The 21019-nt window shown below is 47.6% G+C and overlaps 1 protein-coding gene across 5 annotated transcripts in view; it reads right to left on the reverse strand.

Annotated features, from left to right (window-relative positions):
• The window catches only part of SORCS2 (sortilin related VPS10 domain containing receptor 2), a 1283452-nt gene that overhangs the window by 92256 nt on the left and 1170177 nt on the right, over positions 1 to 21019 (reverse strand). For all 5 annotated transcript variants that reach the window (XM_068276884.1, XM_068276875.1, XM_068276891.1 and 2 more), the window contains exon 18: positions 9835 to 10006. In XM_068276884.1, coding sequence (XP_068132985.1) covers positions 9835 to 10006 — 172 coding nt within the window. The remainder of the gene's footprint in view (positions 1 to 9834; positions 10007 to 21019) is intronic.

Consider the following 21019-nt stretch of genomic DNA (forward strand, 5'->3'; position numbering starts at 1 on the left):
TCTTCATCTTCTTCATCTTCTTCATCTTCTTCTTCATCTTCTTCATCTTCTTCATCTTCTTCTTCATCTTCATCTTCATCTTCTTCATCTTCTTCATCTTCTTCTTCTTCTTCTTCTTCTTCTTCATCTTCTTCATCTTCTTCATCTTCATCTTCTTCATCTTCTTCTTCTTCATCTTCTTCTCCTTCTTCTTCTTCTTCTTCTTCTTCTTCTTCTTCTTCTTCTTCTTCTTCTTCTTCTTCTTCTTCTTCTTCTTCTTCTTCTTCATCTTCTTCTTCTTCATCTTCTTCATCTTCTTCTATATCGTCTTCTTCTTCACTTATTTCTCTTTTCAAATTTTTTTTTTTAAAGAAATGCAGCTATTTTTGAGCGTAACAAATAGCTGGTGGCGCACGCATGTTGGAAGCGCCATTGTATGTGCTCCCTGGCAGTGGAAACACACAGACAGCAGGAGGTAAATTCAGCAGCAGGAGGAGGAGGATGAGTGTGTGGCAGCAGGCAGTCAATGAGGCAGGCAGCGTGACATAATAGCCCTGGTACCTAGCGGTGATACCAGGGCTGTAAATAAACACAGCAGGCAGGAGGTCCCAGACAGCGGTCGTGCAGCCCACATTGTGTCCAATACACAACTGGGACAACACAGTTTTCAACCCGGGCACCTCAGAAAAATTAAACCTTTTTTTTGGGGGGGGGGGGGGTTTGTTTTGTTTTTACAACAAATTACACAGATATAGCTATTTTTTGACGTAATAGCTGGTGGCAGAGTGGCAGCAGAAGGTAAATCTGTGTACCCTGGCAGTGGGAAACACAGACAGACAGCAGCAGCAGCAGGAGGAATGGAGGAGTAATTATGTGTGCAGCTATTGTTTGACGTAATAGCTGGTGGCAGAGTGGCAGCAGAAGGTAAATCTGTGTACCCTGGCAGTGGGAAACACAGACAGACAGCAGCAGCAGCAGGAGGAGGAATGGAGGAGTAATGTGAGCAGCTATTGTTTGACGTAATAGCTGGTGGCAGAGTGGCAGCAGACGCTAATTCTGTGTACCCTGGCAGTGGGAAACACAGACAGACAGCAGCAGCAGCAGGAGGAATGGAGGAGTAGTGTGAGTGTGGCAGCAGGTAGGCAGCGTGACATAATAGCCCTGGTACCTAGCGGTGATACCAGGCCGTAAATGAACACAACAGGAGGTCCCAGACAGCGGTCGTGCAGCCCACATCGTGTCCAATACACAACTGGGACAACACAGTTTTCAACCCGGGCACCTCAGAAAAATTAAACCTTTTTTTTTGTAATGGTTTTGTAGTTTTGGTTTTACAACCAATTACACAGATATAGCTATTTTTTGACGTAATAGCTGGTGGCAGAGTGGCAGCAGAAGGTAAATCTGTGTACCCTGGCGTTGGGAAACACAGACAGACAGACAGCAGCAGCAGCAGGAGGAATGGAGGAGTAATTATGTGTGCAGCTATTGTTTGACGTAATAGCTGGTGGCAGACTGGCAGCAGAAGGTAATTCTGTGTACCCTGGCAGTGGGAAACACAGACAGACAGCAGCAGCAGGAGGAATGGAGGAGTAGTGTGAGTGTGGCAGCAGGCAGGCAGCGTGACATAATAGCCCTGGTACCTAGCGGTGATACCAGGCCGTAAATGAACACAACAGGAGGTCCCAGACAGCGGTCGTGCAGCCCACATCGTGTCCAATACACAACTGGGACAACACAGTTTTCAACCCGGGCACCTCAGAAAAATTAAACCTTTTTTTTGGGGGGGGGGGTTTGTTTTGTTTTTACAACAAATTACACAGATATAGCTATTTTTTGATGTAATAGCTGGTGGCAGAGTGGCAGCAGAAGGTAAATCTGTGTACCCTGGCAGTGGGAAACACAGACAGACAGCAGCAGCAGCAGGAGGAATGGAGGAGTAATTATGTGTGCAGCTATTGTTTGACGTAATAGCTGGTGGCAGAGTGGCAGCAGAAGGTAAATCTGTGTACCCTGGCAGTGGGAAACACAGACAGACAGCAGCAGCAGCAGGAGGAGGAATGGAGGAGTAATGTGAGCAGCTATTGTTTGACGTAATAGCTGGTGGCAGAGTGGCAGCAGAAGCTAATTCTGTGTACCCTGGCAGTGGGAAACACAGACAGACAGCAGCAGCAGCAGGAGGAATGGAGGAGTAGTGTGAGTGTGGCAGCAGGTAGGCAGCGTGACATAATAGCCCTGGTACCTAGCGGTGATACCAGGCCGTAAATGAACACAACAGGAGGTCCCAGACAGCGGTCGTGCAGCCCACATCGTGTCCATACACAACTGGGACAACACAGTTTTCAACCCGGGCACCTCAGAAAAATTAAACCTTTTTTTTTGTAATGGTTTTGTAGTTTTGGTTTTACAACCAATTACACAGATATAGCTATTTTTTGACGTAATAGCTGGTGGCAGAGTGGCAGCAGAAGGTAAATCTGTGTACCCTGGCGTTGGGAAACACAGACAGACAGACAGCAGCAGCAGCAGGAGGAATGGAGGAGTAATTATGTGTGCAGCTATTGTTTGACGTAATAGCTGGTGGCAGACTGGCAGCAGAAGGTAATTCTGTGTACCCTGGCAGTGGGAAACACAGACAGACAGCAGCAGCAGGAGGAATGGAGGAGTAGTGTGCGTGTGGCAGCAGGCAGGCAGCGTGACATAATAGCCCTGGTACCTAGCGGTGATACCAGGCCGTAAATGAACACAACAGGAGGTCCCAGACAGCGGTCGTGCAGCCCACATCGTGTCCAATACACAACTGGGACAACACAGTTTTCAACCCGGGCACCTCAGAAAAATTAAACCTTTTTTTTTGTAATGGTTTTGTAGTTTTGGTTTTACAACCAATTACACAGATATAGCTATTTTTTGACGTAATAGCTGGTGGCAGAGTGGCAGCAGAAGGTAAATCTGTGTACCCTGGCAGTGGGAAACACAGACAGACAGCAGAAGGGCAGTACACAGCAGCCCACTGTAGGTGTAAAATGTGTGGCTGCAGGCGACGTAATAGTCAAAGTGAACCAGGCTGGCTTAGTGAGCAGGAGCCAGGAGGTGGTAAAGGGTGGTAAGGCACATTAACGATGGTTCTTAGCCAGTTCATGTCCCCCTCTCGCCGACAACAGGGGCCAGGAACTCGCCTTCCACCCACGCCTGGTTCATCTTGAGAAACGTCAGTCTGTCCACAGACTTGTGAGACAGACGTGAGCGTTTCTCGGTGACCACACCACCAGCTGCACTGAAGCAGCGCTCGGACAGCACGCTGGAAGGGGGGCAGGACAGCACTTCCAGGGCGTACTGCGCCAGCTGGCTCCAGATCTCCAGGCGCTTGACCCAATACTCCATGGGATCAACAGGGGCATCGCTGTCAAGCCCGCTGTAGGACCCCATGTAGTCAGCCACCATGCGGGTCAGGCGCTGGCTGTGACCGGTGGAGGATGCTGCTGCATGCACCTCCTCTCTAGTCACTGCTGCCGGAGCCTCTACAGTCCTGTAGAGCTCGTGGCTGAGAGACAGCAGGTCTGTGGGGCGCTTGCTGCTGGATGCAGGCACCTGCTGCTGCCTCTGTGCTGGCTGCTGGACAGTGGGGGTGGAAGGCTGGGGGAAGGCTTCCTCCAAGCGCTCAACAAGGGCCTGCTGCAAGCTCCTTATTTGTTGCGCTGGGTCTCCTCCTGCAGGCGGCAGGAACTGGCTCAACTTCCCCTTGAGGCGTGGGTCCAACATCATGCTGATCCAGATGTCCTCCCTCTGCTTCATATGGATCACCCTGGGGTCTCTGCGCAGGCACGTCAGCATGTGCGCTGCCATTGGGAAGAGGCGGGCCACGTCTGCTGGCACATCGACGGCAGTGCTGCTGTCCTCATCCTCCTCCTCTGCCTCGTCAGCCTCATCCTCTCTCCACCCCCGCACCAACTCAGCTGCACTGTGCTGCTCCCCCTCATCAGCAGCAAGGTCAGGGACCTCCACCAAGTCCTCCTCCTCCTCCCCCTCAGAGGTGGACTGTGCAGCTGCTTGCCGCTCCTGCTGGTCCAAGGCTGCCGCTCCCTGTTCCAGCAAAGCATCGAGGGCCCTGTTCAGCAGACAAACCAGGGGCACCCACTCGCAGACCATAGCATGGTCCCTGCTCACCATGTTAGTGGCCTGCAGAAAGGGAGCCAGCACTAAGCACACCTGCTGCATGTGCCTCCAGTCATCATCGGGGACGATGGACGGTAAGTTGCTGGTCTTGTCCCTTCTCTGAGCGGCGGAAACAGTGGCCAGGGCAAGGTACTGTTTGACAGCGCGCTTCTGTTGAACCAGACGCTCCAACATCGCCAGGGTGGAGTTCCAGCGAGTCGGAACGTCAAGGATCAGCCGATGGCGTGGCAGATCCAGCTCCTTTTGCACGTCTTCCAGGCTCGCACAGGCTGCAGCCGAGCGCCGGAAGTGACGCACAACGTTCCTTGCCGTTTCCAGCAGTTCGCCCATCCCCTGGTAGGTGCGCAAGAACTTCTGCACCACCAGGTTCAGCACGTGGGCAAGACAGGGGATGTGGGTCAGGTTTCCCCTGTCTATTGCGGCAACCAGATTGGCCCCATTGTCGGCCACCACCTCTCCGACTCTGGGGCCTCTGGGGGTCAGCCAAATCCTCTCCTGCTCCTGGAGTTTGGCCAACACATGGGTTGCCGTCAGCTTGGTCTTCCCAAGGCTGACCAAGTGCAGCAGCGCTTGGCAGTGGCGGGCCTTCACGCTGCTGCTGAGGCGGGGGGTTTGGCCAGGTGTGCCGGAGGATGGCAGAGGATCGGAGGAACCTGCTGCAGTTCCCCTGACCCTGCGGGGTGGCACCACCCACTGTGTTGCTGCTGCTGCTGTGCCCGCTGCTGCTCTCCCATCCTCACCCCCTTCCACCAAGCTGACCCAGTGGACAGTGAAGGACAGGTAGCGGCCTGTCCCGAAGCGGCTGCTCCAGGAGTCCATGGTGACGTGGACCCTTTCACCAACCGCGTGCTCTAGCCCTCGCTCCACATTGGCCATCACAAAGCGGTGCAGTGCAGGAATGGCCTTGCGGGAGAAAAAGTGTCTGCTGGGGAGCTGCCAGTCTGGGGCTGCGCAAGCAAGCAGCGCACGAATGTCGCTCCCCTCCTGCACGAGCGTGTACGGCAGGAGTTGGGAGCACATGGCCCATGCCAGCAAGCCGTTCAGCTGCCGCACGCGACGGCTGCTGGGAGGCAGAGCCCTAACCACCCCCTGGAAGGACTCGCTCAAAAGGCTCTGGCGTGGCCTTTTGCTGGCACGGGAATCAGCAGACACAGTGGAGGAGGCCACTGAGGACTGGCTGCCAGAACAGGCCTCAGTGTCGGCGGCAGGAGTTGCAGAGGGGGGAGGAGCAGTGCGTTTCCGCACTCCTGCTGGTGCTGCTGGAGGAGCAGGAGGGCGGGTGGCTGCTGTTGCTGCTGCTGCTGCTGCTGAAGGCTGTGCAGTGATGGGTGTGGTGCCACTGCCAGCACCAGATGCCTTCAGCCTCTGGAACTCCTCATGCTGGTGGAAATGTTTCGCAGCAAGGTGGTTGATGAGCGAGCTGGTGCTGAACTTTAAGGGGTCTGCACCTCTGCTCAACTTCCGCTGACAGTGGTTGCAAGTAGCGTACTTGCTGTACACAGTGGGCATGGTGAAATATCGCCAGATTGGTGACAGAAACATCCCCCTACGGCATGGAAGCGCTGCTGCCTGTCTCCCTGTGGTGGTTGGGGGGGGGGGCTTGGGTGCGGCTGGTGGTGGTACTGGCAGATGCTGCTGCTGCTGCTGCTGCTGAGCCTGAGACACCAGCAGGCTGTGGGACCTGCCTACTGCTGCCAATGCTTGCAATGATGCGCCTCCTTGCAAGGCCCACAAGCGCATCCTCCTCCTCCTCCTCAGAGCTGCTGAGGACGACATCCCCTGGAGGTGGTGGCACCCAGTCTCTGTCTGTCACCGAGTCATCATCATCCTCCCCCTCCTGAAACATGTCCTGCTGGGATGATGACCCCCCAAACTCCTCTCCTGATGCATGGATGGGCTGCTTGACTGTCGCCACAGTCTTGCTGTCCAATCCCTCATCCCCCAAAGTGCCCATCAGCATCTCCTCCTCAAGATCGCCAACAACAGCAGACAATTTACTCATGATGCCTGGGGTCAAAAGACTGCTGAATGACAGGTCGGCGAGTGACGGTGAACTGGCCTCCTCCCCAGACCCTGCTGGGCGGCTGCTGCGAACAGGGGTGGTGGTGGTGGTGGTGAGGGTGGAGGCCTCGGATGCAGAGCTGATGGCGGGCTGCTCATCCTCCGTCATGAGTTGCACCACAGTGTCTGCATGCTTTTCCTCAATGGGACGTTTCCGACCCGGCTGGAGGAAAATCGGAGCAGGTGCTACACGCTGCTGCTGCTGTGTCTCTGCAGCGTGAGTTGCAGATGCTCCTGCTGGGCGGCGCCCAAGGCGTCCACGGCCAGTGGCTATGGGAGGAATGTTAGCCACTGACGCTGCTGCTGCTGCTGCGGAACTGTGCATGGTGGCGCGGCCGCGGCCTGCCACAATGCTGCTCCCTCTCCTCCTGATTCCCTTGCTGCCCTTCCCCTTGCCCAAACCGCGCTGGCTGCCACTTCCAGACATCTTCGATGTTTTGGGCGTATAGACAAAAGTTTTTTAAAAGGGCGGGTGAAAAGTGGGGTACTTTAATGGAATGGGTTGGTGGGTGAGGTGACTGAGTGAGTGTCCCTAGTACAGTAAGTAAGTAGTAACAGTCAGGAAGTACAACTAGCAGTTACAATAATCAGTAGTAATCACAAGTAAATTTAGTGTGTGTACACTACAGACAGTGAGTGCACGCACGCGCAAACACGCGCAGGAGCTAGCCTATGAACAGTGACTGAGTGAGTGTCCCTAGTACAGTAAGTAAGTAAGTAGTAACAGTCAGTAAGTACAACTAACTAATTACAATAATCAATCAGTAATCAGAAGGAAATAGAGTGTGTGTAGTGTGTGTACACAGACAGTGAGTGCACACACGCAGGAGCTAGTAGCCTATGAACAGTGACTGAGTGTCCTAGACTCCTAGTACAGTAAGAGTAAGTAGGAACAGTAAGTACAACTAACTAATTACAATAATCAATCAGTTATCAGAAGGAAATAGAGTGTATGACTGTGTGTAGTGTGTGTACACAGACAGTGAGTGCACACACGCAGGAGCTAGTAGCCTATGAACAGTGACTGAGTGTCCTAGACTCCTAGTACAGTAAGAGTAAGTAGTAACAGTAAGTACAACTAACTAATTACAATAAGCAATCAGTTATCAGAAGGAAATAGAGTGTGTGACTGTGTGTAGTGTGTGTACACAGACAGTGAGTGCACACACGCAGGAGCTAGTAGCCTATGAACAGTGACTGAGTGTCCTAGACTCCTAGTACAGTAAGAGTAAGTAGTAACAGTAAGTACAACTAACTAATTACAATAAGCAATCAGTTATCAGAAGGAAATAGAGTGTGTGTAGTGTGTGTACACAGACAGTGAGTGCACACACGCAGGAGCTAGTAGCCTATGAACAGTGACTGAGTGTCCTAGACTCCTAGTACAGTAAGAGTAAGTAGTAACAGTAAGTACAACTAACTAATTACAATAAGCAATCAGTTATCAGAAGGAAATAGAGTGTGTGTAGTGTGTGTACACAGACAGTGAGTGCACACACGCAGGAGCTAGTAGCCTATGAACAGTGACTGAGTGTCCTAGACTCCTAGTACAGTAAGAGTAAAGGTCCGTACACACGCCGGACTTTAGGCAACGACGGGTCCGTCGTTGCCTCCCGCTGGGTGGGCGTGCCAGCGACAGTCCGGCGTGTGTACGCTCTGTCGTCAGACTGATACGGCTGTTCCTGAGCGATCCGCCGGGCGGATCGCTCAGGAACAGCCGTATCAGTCTGACGACAGAGCGTACACACGCCGGACTGTCGCTGGCATGCCCACCCAGCGGGAGGCAACGACGGACCCGTCGTTGCCTAAAGTCCGGCGTGTGTACGGACCTTAAGTAGTAACAGTAAGTACAACTAACTAATTACAATAAGCAATCAGTTATCAGAAGGAAATAGAGTGTGTGTAGTGTGTGTACACAGACAGTGAGTGCACACACGCAGGAGCTAGTAGCCTATGAACAGTGACTGAGTGTCCTAGACTCCTAGTACAGTAAGTAGTAACAGTAAGTACAACTAACTAATTACAATAATCAATCAGTTATCAGAAGGAAATAGAGTGTGTGTAGTGTGTACACAGACAGTGAGTGCACACACGCAGGAGCTAGTAGCCTATGAACAGTGACTGAGTGTCCTAGACTCCTAGTACAGTAAGTAGTAACAGTAAGTACAACTAACTAATTACAATAATCAATTACAATAATCAATCAGTTATCAGAAGGAAATAGAGTGTGTGTAGTGTGTACACAGAAAGTGAGTGCACACACGCAGGAGCAGCTAGTAGCCTATGAACAGTGACAGTGAGTGTCCTAGTACAGTTACAGTATATAACTACAATACTAATACAATCAGTAGTAAAGGACAGCAGAAATACTGGTATAGAATAGAGAGAAATAAACAGAGGACAGGAGGACAGCTGCCCACACAGGCAAGGCCCTGAGGCCTAAAGCTGTAAGCCTGCAGCAGCTGGCCTGTCTCTATGTAACACAAAAGCTACTAACTAAAATACAATGTCTAACTAACTAACAACAATATAGGTGTGTATAGGAGGTGTATGTGAGCAAAAACGCTAGGTAAATGACCACAATAGAGCTCTTGCTAAGCCAAAGCACAAAGGAGCAACTCTCTCTCTGTACAAGTCTCAGGCAAGCACGGAGAAACCTAACATGGCGGCCGCTATTTATAGGGTAGGGGCTGGCCAGGGTCCCCCTCTGTGATTGGCTGCCGTCAGAGGGCCTGGGAGCCCTCTGATTGGCTCTAAGGACATCAATCTGGGCTATGACGCTATTCGAGCTCGGTACCGAGCTCGAATAGCGCCGTTTTGCTCGAATAGCTCGAATAGTGAATGGGCTATTCGAGTGTACTCGAATAGCCCATTCGAATAGCTACAGCTATTCGGAGCTCGAATACCGAGCTCGAATAGCTGGAAAAGAGCTCGAATATTCGAGCTACTCGAATATTCGAGCTCTGCTGAGCACCACTGGAGCTTATCACTGTTAAATAATATCACAAGTTGTATATTTAGAAAATATACACTTGATATAAAGAGAATGCCAGAAGTCAGTTCTGTGCAGGCTCGTTCACACTACAGCAATGGTCTGAAACACTAAAATGCATATGGTGCATAGGCATATCTAGGGAAAACTGGGCCTGAATTCAGCCCCTGGGGAAGGTGGTGGTGGTGGTGATGGGGGGGCACCCTCCAAATATTTCAACATGTGAAGTGAAACATGGCCTGTAAGAATGGAGTATCGCAAAAGGTCAGCCTATAAATATCCCCCAAATAACGGTTAGGAAGCTTGTTTACCTAAAAGATGTAACCATGCAGCAGAATGTCCCCCGGATAAAAACTAGTATATGTATGGAGAACACCAGGGATGCTACAGAGCAGCACCCCCAGTAAGAGGCGCCCATGGCACTTGCCATGCCTGCACCCCTGTAGATTCGCCTCGGATTTGGTGTGAGCCTCTGCATTGATTTCAGTACAAATGGTCTGAAAGTGCTTTTGAGCAATGTGCATATCTCAGCAATACACACAGGAAAAATGAGTCCTAGGTGAGCAGTGCTATCAAATCAATCTCTATGTTCTATAGATTTAAAATACCACATTCCAGTAAGTTACCTGGTCTTGCTGCACTACAAATACGATATCCTCTCCTGGCCTCACAGCAAAGGAGTCACCTTTAACAGAAATGTGCAGCCCTTTGGGTGCTATCAAAGGACACTGGAAACGAATAAGATTTTCCTGAAGATCAATCCCACCTTCGCACACATTGGATACAACTTTCCTATACCTGCAATGCAATGTAAAGAAAACAATAAATAGAAGATATAATGCAATATCTGTAACATACCTCCCAACTTTTTGAGATAAGAAAGAGGGACACTTAAGTCACACCCCTCCCACACCCCTAATCACGCCCCTGCACATCTTTTTAAACCACTCCTTACACTTGAGTCAGGAGAGCGTAAAGCAAATATGCCAAATTAAATTATTATTTTAGATTTAAAAAAAACTCTGGTTTCTTGCAGCAATTGTACACATCTTTTGGCCTAAGTTCCCTCTGGAAGTGTAAGCTCATATGGCAGTTCACATGTCATGAGGACCCCAGGGTGGGTCCTAACACTCAGCAGGTACTGTATAGAAAAGTGATGGTCATTGACTTGCCAATTATCTAGTGAGCTGCATCTTATGTGTGCCTAGTGCCCTTCAGGAGTTAAAGTGAACCTCCGGACTAAAAATCTACTCAGCAGAACTGAAAAGGCTTGGTGTTTCTTTAACAGTTTCACAGCACCAGAACTTTGTTTTTCTTACCAAAGCATCATTTTTTAGCTGAATTTTTAGCTAAGCTCCACCTATCAAAGAAAACTGCCCGGGCTTTTTTCCCCTGATGCTGTGCAAAGCATGATGGGATTTCCTATGTTGTTATTCATGTTGGCTAGCAACTGGGAGGGGTGATCAGCACACAGGACAGTTGGAACTGTGTCTCGTGCTCCCTGTCACCGCCTTTCAACCAAAAAGATGGCTGCCCTCATGAAATCACAAACATTTGCCTGTTCTTTTAAAACAAGGTGGGTAAGGGATTATATTGCCTATCTATTTTAATGAACATAACTTACTGTATGTAAATTAATGACAGTATGTTGTTTTAGGCTGAAGTTCCTCTTTAACCTTGCTCAGATGAAGCTAACACAGGACCAGCAGATGAACCCCACCGATTTAATACCAAAAGTGGCAGAAAGACATTCCTGCTTTAGCGCACTTTTTGATGGCACAGAGGACCTGAAAGTCACGATTCTCATAGGAAATGTCTGGCCTCAGAACCAGAGGAAGATAGAGGAATACAAGGTGATTCTAAATATGACAAACTACAATGTGGCTTCAATACTGATAAAAAAAATAGTCGCTATGGAAACTCTGGTGGTTTTAGTTCTTTATACTACCAGAGTACTTTATGTTATTATCAAGCTAGCACAACTCAGCTCTCAGATGGCAGACATGAAAAGACCACCAAGGGGTCCAGGGCCATAACTAGAGGGGAGCAGCCCCTGCCACTGCAAGGGGGCCCAGATCTGTGGGGGGCTCCAACTACTACTTCACTCCCTCCAATAAATGGGTCCATCCTTCAGACCAGGATGCTAGCAACATCCAAGAAGTAATTTAATAGTAGAAGGGATTGGTTTGCACTCCGGCTTCTCAGTGAGCAAATGTTTTATTCTCCAATCACATGTCAAGTGTTGACATGTGATTGGAGAATAAAACATTTGCTCACTGAGAAGCCAGAGTGCTAACCAACCTTTTCTACTACCAAGGTAGGCAAGGGAAGGGCTGTGAACATTGGGGGACCCCATGGCTTGTAGTTATGCTGCTGATTAACCTACATTGTGAGTCTGCAAATGCATTCACATGAGTGGAGAAGCCGAACACCAGTTGTGACCATAACTTCTCTCTATAGAAAGGAATGATAGATAGGGCCCTCATTTAGTTTCCCCTGTATCCTGTGGCGTTCTCCACTATAACATGGCCAATACTATTCCACCATCTATAAAGAAGAGATCAGCCTGATTACCACTTTATAAATATGGCTAATCCGAGTGTCCCTACGAAATAATGGCAATAACAACTGAAAATAAATGATCCAGCATAATAGTGAAAATTATTTTACCGTCACCTCTTTTATTAATATTATTATTCATTTATAAATTATTTATAAAAAAAAAATTCTGTTATTATTCCAAAGAACAGGACAGTCATCGTTTTATAAATAGGTTCTGCAGTCAAGTGGTGCTATTTTCCACAACTTAAAGAGAAACCGTAACCAAGAATTGAACTTTATCCCAATCAGTAGCTAATACTCCCTTTTACATGAGGAATCTATTCCTTCTCACATACAGACCATCAGGGGGTGCTGTATGACTGATATTGTGGTGTAACCCCTCCCACAAGAAACTCTTAGGACCGTAATCCTGGCAGTTTCCTGTCTGTGAACCTTGTTGCATTGTGGGAAAAAGCTGTTTACAGCTGCCAAAAAAACAAGCAGCAGCTACTTCACCTGCCAGCAGTAAAAATGTCACCATGTGATAAATGTCAGATTGTAAATAAGGGAGAGGAAAGCTTTTACAATGGGCAAACACTGACTAAATCATGTATACATATTTATTGTAAAAATGAAGCACTTTTTTATTACATTATTTTCACTGGAGTTCCTCTTTAAGTCTTATAGACCCTCAGTAATAATCAGGACCCCACAGAGCTGTACCGGTGCTCCACACCCTATTCATCCCTCCTGGGTCAGACTGGGACACCAAGGGCCCACCAAGGAAGTTTCAGCCTGGGGCCCGCCCCACTCTCCTCCTCCTCCCCCCCTCCCCCCCATTTTGGGCTCACATACACATGTACTCTAGAAATTTTGCATGACTTTATGGTAGGGAATAGATTTTGAGCAATTCTGAGGACAGTCTCCAATAGGGATATGTCTAAATGCGGCAAGCGTGGCGCGCCACAGCGAAACTAAATGGGTGTCACCACGCACTGGAACATCGACGTGGTCATGATGAGTCATGGGCAGACTTAAAAAAAAAATACGAAACACTAAATAAGTAGCGGTGTTATTCACAGAGATTAGGTCTGACCAGATACATTTTAGATAAAATATTCAAGTAGTTACATGCTTCATGATAATTCATAAAGTAGTCAAATGGCAGCAGATACCCCCACAAAATGCAATCAGGTTGCCGACAGATGCCCCTACAAAATGCAATCAGGTTGACGGCAAATACCCCCACAACATGCAATCAGGTTGGCTGCAGATACCACCACACAATGCAATCAGGTTGGTGGCAGATACCCCCACAAAATGCAATCAGGTTGGTGAGCAGATACCCCCACAAAATGCAATCAGGTTGATGGCAAATACCCCCACAAAATGCAATCAGGTTGATGGCAGATGCCCCCACAAAATGCAATCAGGTTGACGGCAGATACCCCCACAAAATGCAATCAGGTTGGCTGCAGATACCCCCACACAATGCAATCAGGTTGGCTGCAGATACTACCACAAAATGCAATCAGGTTGACGGCAAATACCCCCACAAAATGCAATCAGGTTGGCTGCAGATACCCCCACACAATGCAATCAGGTTGGTGGCAGATACCCCCATAAAATGCAATCAGGTTGGCTGCAGATACCCCCACAAAATGCAATCAGGTTGGCTGCAGATACCCCCACAAAATGCAATCAGGTTGGTGGCAGATACCCCCACAAAATGCAATCAGGTTGATGGCAAATACCCCCACAAAATGCAATCAGGTTGAAGGCAGATGCCCCCACAAAATGCAATCAGGTTGACGGCAGATACCCCCACAAAATGCAATCAGGTTGGCTGCAGATACCCCCACACAATGCAATCAGATTGGCTGCAGATACCCCCACAAAATGCAATCAGGTTGACGGCAAATACCCCCACAAAATGCAATCAGGTTGGCTGCAGATACCCCCACTCAATGCAATCAGGTTGTTGGCAGATACCCCCACAAAATGCAATCAGGTTGGCTGCAGATACCCCCACAAAATGCAATCAGGTTGGCTGCAGATACCCCCACAAAATGCAAACAGGTTGGCTGCAGATACCCCCACAAAATGCAATGAGGTTGGCTGCAGATACCCCCACAAAATGCAAACAGGTTGGCTGCAGATACCCCCACACAATGCAATCAGGTTGGCTGCAGATACCCCCACAAAATGCAAACAGGTTGGCTGCAGATACCCCCACAAAATGCAAACAGGTTGGCTGCAGATACCCCCACAAAATGCAAACAGGTTGGCTGCAGATACCCCCACAAAATGCAATCAGGTTGGCTGCAGATACCCCCACAAAATGCAATCAGGTTGGCTGCAGATACCCCCACACAATGCAATCAGGTTGGCTGCAGATACCCCCACAAAATGCAAACAGGTTGGCTGCAGATACCCCCACAAAATGCAAACAGATTGGCTGCAGATACCCCCACAAAATGCAATCCGGTTGGCTGCAGATACCCCCACAAAATGCAATGAGGTTGGCGTCAGATAACCCCACAAAATGCAATCAGGTTGGCTGCAGATACCCCCACACAATGCAATAAGGTTGGTGGCAGATACCCCCACAAAATGCAAGTCCCCCCCAGCTTGGAAGGGGGGGCAGCGGGCACAGATCAGCGGGGAAGCCTCCCCCCCTCCCTCACCTAGGGCCCCCCCCCCTCCGCGCACCCCCCTCCTCCAGAAGTGCAGCCAGCAGCGAGCGGAGAATAGCTTACCAAGCTTCAGATGATGCTAGCTCCGCTCCGCTCTGCATGTCGCTGCTGCTGCCCTGCTGGTCTCTGTCCAATGTAGTGACGCTCTCGCAGGAAGTACTGCGAGAGCGTGATTGGACAGCGTCACTGTAGGAGACACAGACCAGCAGGGCAGCGTCATGTGGAGCGGAGCAGAGCTAGCATCATCTGAAGCTCTGTAGCTATTCTCCGCTCGCTGCTAGCTGCACTTCTGGAGGAGGGGGGTGCGCGAAAGGGGGGGCCCCTAGGAGGCTTCCCCCCATCCCCACCGCTCTGTGCCCAATTTCCCCCCTTCCAAGCTGTGCCCCCCTCCCTCTTAAGCTCTGGGGCCCCCAGGAGGCAGGGCAGTCGGGGCCCACCGATGGGACCATTGGTGGTTCGGTGGCTCAGTCCGAGCCTGCATCCCTCTTTGTTTAATTAAATGACACCTGAACTGAAAGAGATATGGAGGCTGCCATTTCTTTTTAAAAGAATACCAGTTGCCTGACTGTCCTGCTGATCTCTTTTGGCTGCATTAGTGCCTGAATAACACACCTGTAACAAGCATGTGGCTAATCCAGTGACACTTCAGTCATAAACATCTGACTTGCATGCTTGTTCAGGGTCTATGGTTAAATGTATTAGAGGAAGCAGGTCAGCAGGACAATCAGGCAATTTGTATTGTTTAAAAGGAAATAAATATGCCAGCCTTCATGTCCCTCTCACTCACAAGGTGTGCTTTAAAGCCGTACATTTGTTTTGCAGCCAGGGCACTATCTGCATGGAGTTTGTATGTTCTCCCCATGGCTGTGTGCGTTTCCTCCGGGTACTCGGGTTTCCTCCCACATCCCAAAAAACATACAAATAAGTGAATTGGCTTCCCCTAAATTGGTCCTAGACTACAATACATACATAGACATAGGACTATAGACTGTGAGCCCCTCTGAGGGACAGTTAAGTGCCAATATATTCTGTACAGCGCTGCAGAAGATGTCGGCGCTATATACCCTAAATACAGTATAATAATAATAATGCTAAGATGTATATACAGTACATTTGTAATATTGGGGCTCATTGTATCCCATCATGCCTTCCTGAAGGAAAGTATCTTTATTCCTAAAAGCTGACATCTGTATTTACATTTGCTAGTTAATGAACGGTATCGCCTGCAACACTAATCTTTTCCCCTTCACTTGTACCTATCCAAGTCCGCGTGTTTCTAAACCATCAATATAAACTAACAAGTCTATCTTCATGAACCTGACCTCTGCTCAAGCAAATTAGATCCAGCAAACTAATTTACTGCTTACCAAAAACATTCCTTCCATCTCATTTATTGCTACGTGTTCCGGCAACGTATAGGCGGCCTCCATTTTGACTGGAAGTGCTGGAAACCACAATTACATTTTCAATCAGACTTCAGAAGCTCCTTCCACATGACAATCAGATAGGATTGTACAGTTGCAGATTTACCAATAGCAGACTGACAGCGGAAGCCAATTAAACACCATCATAGCTCAGAGCAACTGCAGACGATCTTCCAGCATAGAGCTGGCCTAGCCTGAACCGATGCGAGCGTGCGTTCCGCCTTCCTAAACAGCTCTGTGTTCTCTGCATGCTGAAATCCTTTCTAAATTGGATGGGCCTAAAATGTAAAGCAGGCAATTATTTTCCATAGGGCCGGTCTGCCTTCCGCCATGGAAGATGAGCTTTCCTCTTCATTGGCTTGTACGCTCTCGGATTTTAATGAACGCCCGCTCTCTTGCACAACACTAACAGTGAATTTAATTAATAGTGGAGCTGATGAGGGCTGAATTGAAATGACTATGACCAGACTTGCAATGTTTTTCGAGGGTAGGACAGATAATGTTCCACTCTGACACATTGCACAAATCCAATTTATTTTATAGCAAATGAACAGAGCAGAATCGGCTAAGGCCAGCGCACTATAAGCAGTTAAATAACTAAAACGTTTGTAAACTCGCTTGTATAATGACTGTAAGACTCATTAAACAAAGAATAGCTGTGGAAGTAACACCGACTTAAAGAGCCTCTCCAGCTTGCTGAAGAATGAGACATTTCAAAATGAGAGCTGCGAAACAATCTGATACAATAGTAATCAATGCACAAGGTTCAACTGGACAAAGCCCTCTACGGTACAAGAAAAGTACATGTCACTTTATTGGTTAAAAACAAACATTATAGGGTGGGTGTTTTGAGTGAAATTGAGGTACCCTGGCAGGGTCTTTGTTTATCTCCCAACACTCCTGTAGGGATACACAGAGTGGGGTGTAACTGTGCCCCAGCGCTCTGACTTGGGCTATTTGCTATGGGGGGGAGGAGGGGGCTTGTTTTATGTAACATTGGAGATTTGATGCTGTATATATTGGGCCTGATTCACAAAGCGGTGATAACTCAGTTATCACGCCTAAAAGACTTTAGGCGTGATAACCTTTGCACCGCTGAGTTAGCAACGCTTTGTGCTCTTTATCGCGCGCAAAGTCCCGTGCGCAAAGTTTTTGCGCGTGCAATCGCGCAATTCTGCGCACAGCGCCCATAGGGTTTAATGGACACATCGCGCGCACCGCGCGCATCGCAAAGTTTTACGCGCGGGAATTTCACACGAGTTTCTTCTTATCATGCCTAAACTGAGTTTAGGCGTGATAAAGGGCTTTTCACTGGCGTGCAAACAGTTTGCACCGCTTTGTGAATCAGGCCCATTGTATTTGCCGTAGATAGCACCAGCACCTGCACCTGCAGTTCATTTGTATTTAGTACTAGCTATGGGGGATACTCATTGGCATTGCATACATTGTATGCACTATGCAACTTAGCCACTTCACAGTTGCCACAGAGTTATCTAAACCCTGCATATTCATATAGGGCCTGATTCACAAAGCGGAGATAACTCAGTTATCACGCCTAAAAGACTTTAGGCAGGATAAGCTTTGCACCGCTGAGTTAGCACCGATTTGTGCTCTTTATCGCGCGCAAAGTCCTGCGCACAAAGTTTTGTGCGCGCAATCACGCAACTCCGCGCGCAGCGCCCATAGGGTTTAATGGGCGCATCGCACGCGCTGCACCGTGCGCCGCACGATTGCGCACGGAAAATTCGCGCGAGTTTCTTCTTATCATGCCTAAACTGAGTTTTGGCGTGATAAAGGGGTTTTCACTGGCGTGCAAACACTTTGCACCGCTTTGTGAATCAGGCCCATAGTGTGCGGTGTCATATGAGGACCTGGGGGATGCGTACGTTAAAAAGGGCGCAGGGTTTTAAACGATAAGCATGAATAACGTTTACAAAAAATTGTGCTATATTTCGTTTAAAAATAATGTTTTATAAAGTTATAAATAATGTGCATGAAATCGGCAATTGTAAAAACGTTAATCTTCCCTGTTTAAAAAGTGAAATGTATAATAACGTTTTATAAAAGATTAATAAGAATTTTACTAAAACTATACCTAACCCTACTCTCACACAGAACCCTCCCTGTACCTACCCCTAACCCCTAGACCCCCCTGGTGGTGCCTAAACCTAAGACCCCCCTGGTGGTGCCTAAACCTAAGACCCCCCTGGTGGTGCCTAAACCTAAAACATGTGATAAGCATTAATAACGTTTTAAAAAATTATTGTGCTGTTTTTCATTTAAAAATAATGTTTAAAAAATTATAAATCATTAAATAATGTGTAATCATGAGAAGCAGTTAAAAAACATTAAAAGTCTTCGGGCGCCGCTTGTAAAACGTTCTTTTTCTTCCGGCGCCCTTTTTTCCTGTTGGGCGCCCATTAAACAATATTTATTATGGGAGGTAATGGCGGCGCCCTTTTTGTCCACCTGCCTCATGTGCCCAAATTTCCTGCCTCCCTGGGGGATAGTTACACCCCACTCTGTCTATCCTTACAGGAGTGGTGAGGGATAAACAACATTCCTGCCAGGGTACCTCAATTTCACTCCAAACACCCACACTATAACATTAATTTATAAACAATGAAGTAGCATGTACTTTTATTGTACCCTATAGTGTAGTTAGACCTTGTGCACTGACATTCCAAACAGAGGCAGGGAAATAATTAAAGCACAAAAAGTATCTCTCCAAATCTATTTATCTCATACATTACCTTTACTTGGGCCAGATTCACTAATCTATGTTAACCTTCATGTGTTGTTTAAATAGCGTAACTTGTATTACTTGCTGCTTGTACAACCTGCGTCACATGCTGATCAAGTCTGCCAGTACAGGACCCCACACGTGCAATGTATACACTTAGGGCTTGATTCACAAAGCGGTGACAACCTACTTAGCACGTCTAAAGTCTTTAGGCGCGCTAACCAGGGTGCTAAGTAGGTTAGCACTGGTTTTCTCAATCAGATCGCGCACTAAGTACCGCGCGCAAAGTTTTACGCGCGCAAAGTCCTATGCGCGCGCTAAGTCCCATAGCCTTTAATGGGCACTGCGCTCTGTGCAGTGCGCACGTAAAGTTTTACGCACAAAGTTTTGCGCGCGTAAAGTTTTACGTGCTAAGGGGGTTTTCACAGGCGTGCTAACAGTTAGCACCGCTTTGTGAATCAAGCCCTGTGCATCTAAAGTGAGTCTGTACACTTAAAGGGAACCTGAAGTGAAAAGGATAAGAAGGCTGACACAATCATTACATTTTGAACTATTCCAGTTGCTGATCCACTGCCTGTCATGCTTTTAGCCATAGACCCTGGACAAGCATATGCAGATCAGGTGTTTCTGACTGAAGTCTGACTGGATTAGCTGCACGCTTGTTTTAGGTAGGTGATTCAGGCACTATTGATGCAGGAAATATCAGCAGGTCTGCCAGGCAACTGGTATTGTTTAAAAGTAAATAAATATGGCAAACACTCACTTCAGGTTCCATTTACAGTTTAATGAAGGTTTGTGAATGTAGCCCATTACTTGTCCTGATTCATTATTTATCTCTTCTTGGGGTTGGTTCACAAAACTTTAACTCATTGTTTATATCACCTTACTTATTAACTCATTATTTATCTCCCCTTATCTGACTGAATTTGTGATTTATCTTCCCTTATCTGTGTTTATCTCCTAATTTATGATGATTAATAAACTAAAGATGATCAATAATTCTTGGGACAATGAGGTTGAGTCACAAAACTTACAAATAATGTCCCCTTAGTATATTTTTCACTTTAACTACAGTATATGGAAGTATGAAAAATACAAGGGTGGCCGCTGGATTAGAGAAGGTCAGTTTACATTCCAATCCCCCAAAAAAGAGCAATGCCAAAGAGTGCTCAAATTATCGAACTATTGCACTTACAGTATATTGCATGGTTTGGATGAGTCATGTGCTGGAATTAAAATAGCTGGCAGGAATATTAAAAATCTAAGATATGCAGATGATACTACTCTGATGGCTGAAACTGAGGAAGAATTGAAGAGCCTAGTTATGAATGAAACAAGAAAGTGACAAAGATGGTCTACTGCTTAACGCAAAGAAAGCTAAAGTCATGTCATCTGCTCCAATGAACCACATGGAAATAAAGAAAATTAACACTGGGCCAAGTTGCGAGCCTACCTCAATTTCTAGTGGCCACCTCTCTCCCTTATAAAGCTCCCTGGTGTCTAATGCTCCTCTCCCTCCCCTAGAGAGTTTCCTGGTGTCTAGTGGCCTTCCTCTCCCCTCCCAGTTTTCATACATAAGCTTCATGGTGTAATTTATCATCCTTTAGAGAGTGGACATTTAGTACCCGAAGAGTAGAGTACCTGTCAGGCAGTATGTCCACATAAACCTAGTGCTGGTAGGCTATCGTTCCTCTCTAGCAACATATGAACCTTAAGGCATCAAAGTGCAGGCAACAAGCAGGCCCTTACAATATATCATAGTGACCTGGCGGACCTAGCATCATACACAGTCCATTCTAGCTCACAGCCCCTATGTTTTATTTCAGACCGTGTTATTTCTCAGTGTTTCTCAGCATGTGTGATAGAGGAGCTCTGTGCGCCTCTAAATTTCATGCTTCAACACTTCCATTCATGGCAAATGATGCTGCCATCCACCCAGCTGTAATAGTGAACTGAGGGACTTCATAAATAAAGCCACTGCATGATAATAGAACTGTAAACACCCATCACTGCTGTATAAATAAATAGAGTTAATGAATCATCCGACAGTGACAGTCTTTATGAGGGTCCGAAAACACATCCTACTAACTTGAGATTAATAAAAGCTGCACATTAAAAGGGTTCATACAATGTGCCAAGGGCGGCGCTGCGCAATAAGCCGCAACAGACATCTCCTTTCATATGTTTATTTCGTGTAAAGCAATGACGGATTCTAGGAGGCTTTTATGTACCAAGACTAGTGCAAGAAAAGAACTGGAACAGAAGTAGAGCAACTGCTGAGTGCAACCAATCAGGTCTCACCTGTTCAAGCCCGTTTAAAGCCCCCACCCCAAAAAATACATTGAAGTAGGCAAGTGCTGTCACTGATCCAGATTGTGTACATATATGAACTTCGCCAGTGAGCTGG

Source organism: Hyperolius riggenbachi, chromosome 1, assembly GCF_040937935.1.
Source record: "Hyperolius riggenbachi isolate aHypRig1 chromosome 1, aHypRig1.pri, whole genome shotgun sequence".
Lineage (NCBI taxonomy): Eukaryota > Metazoa > Chordata > Amphibia > Anura > Hyperoliidae > Hyperolius > Hyperolius riggenbachi.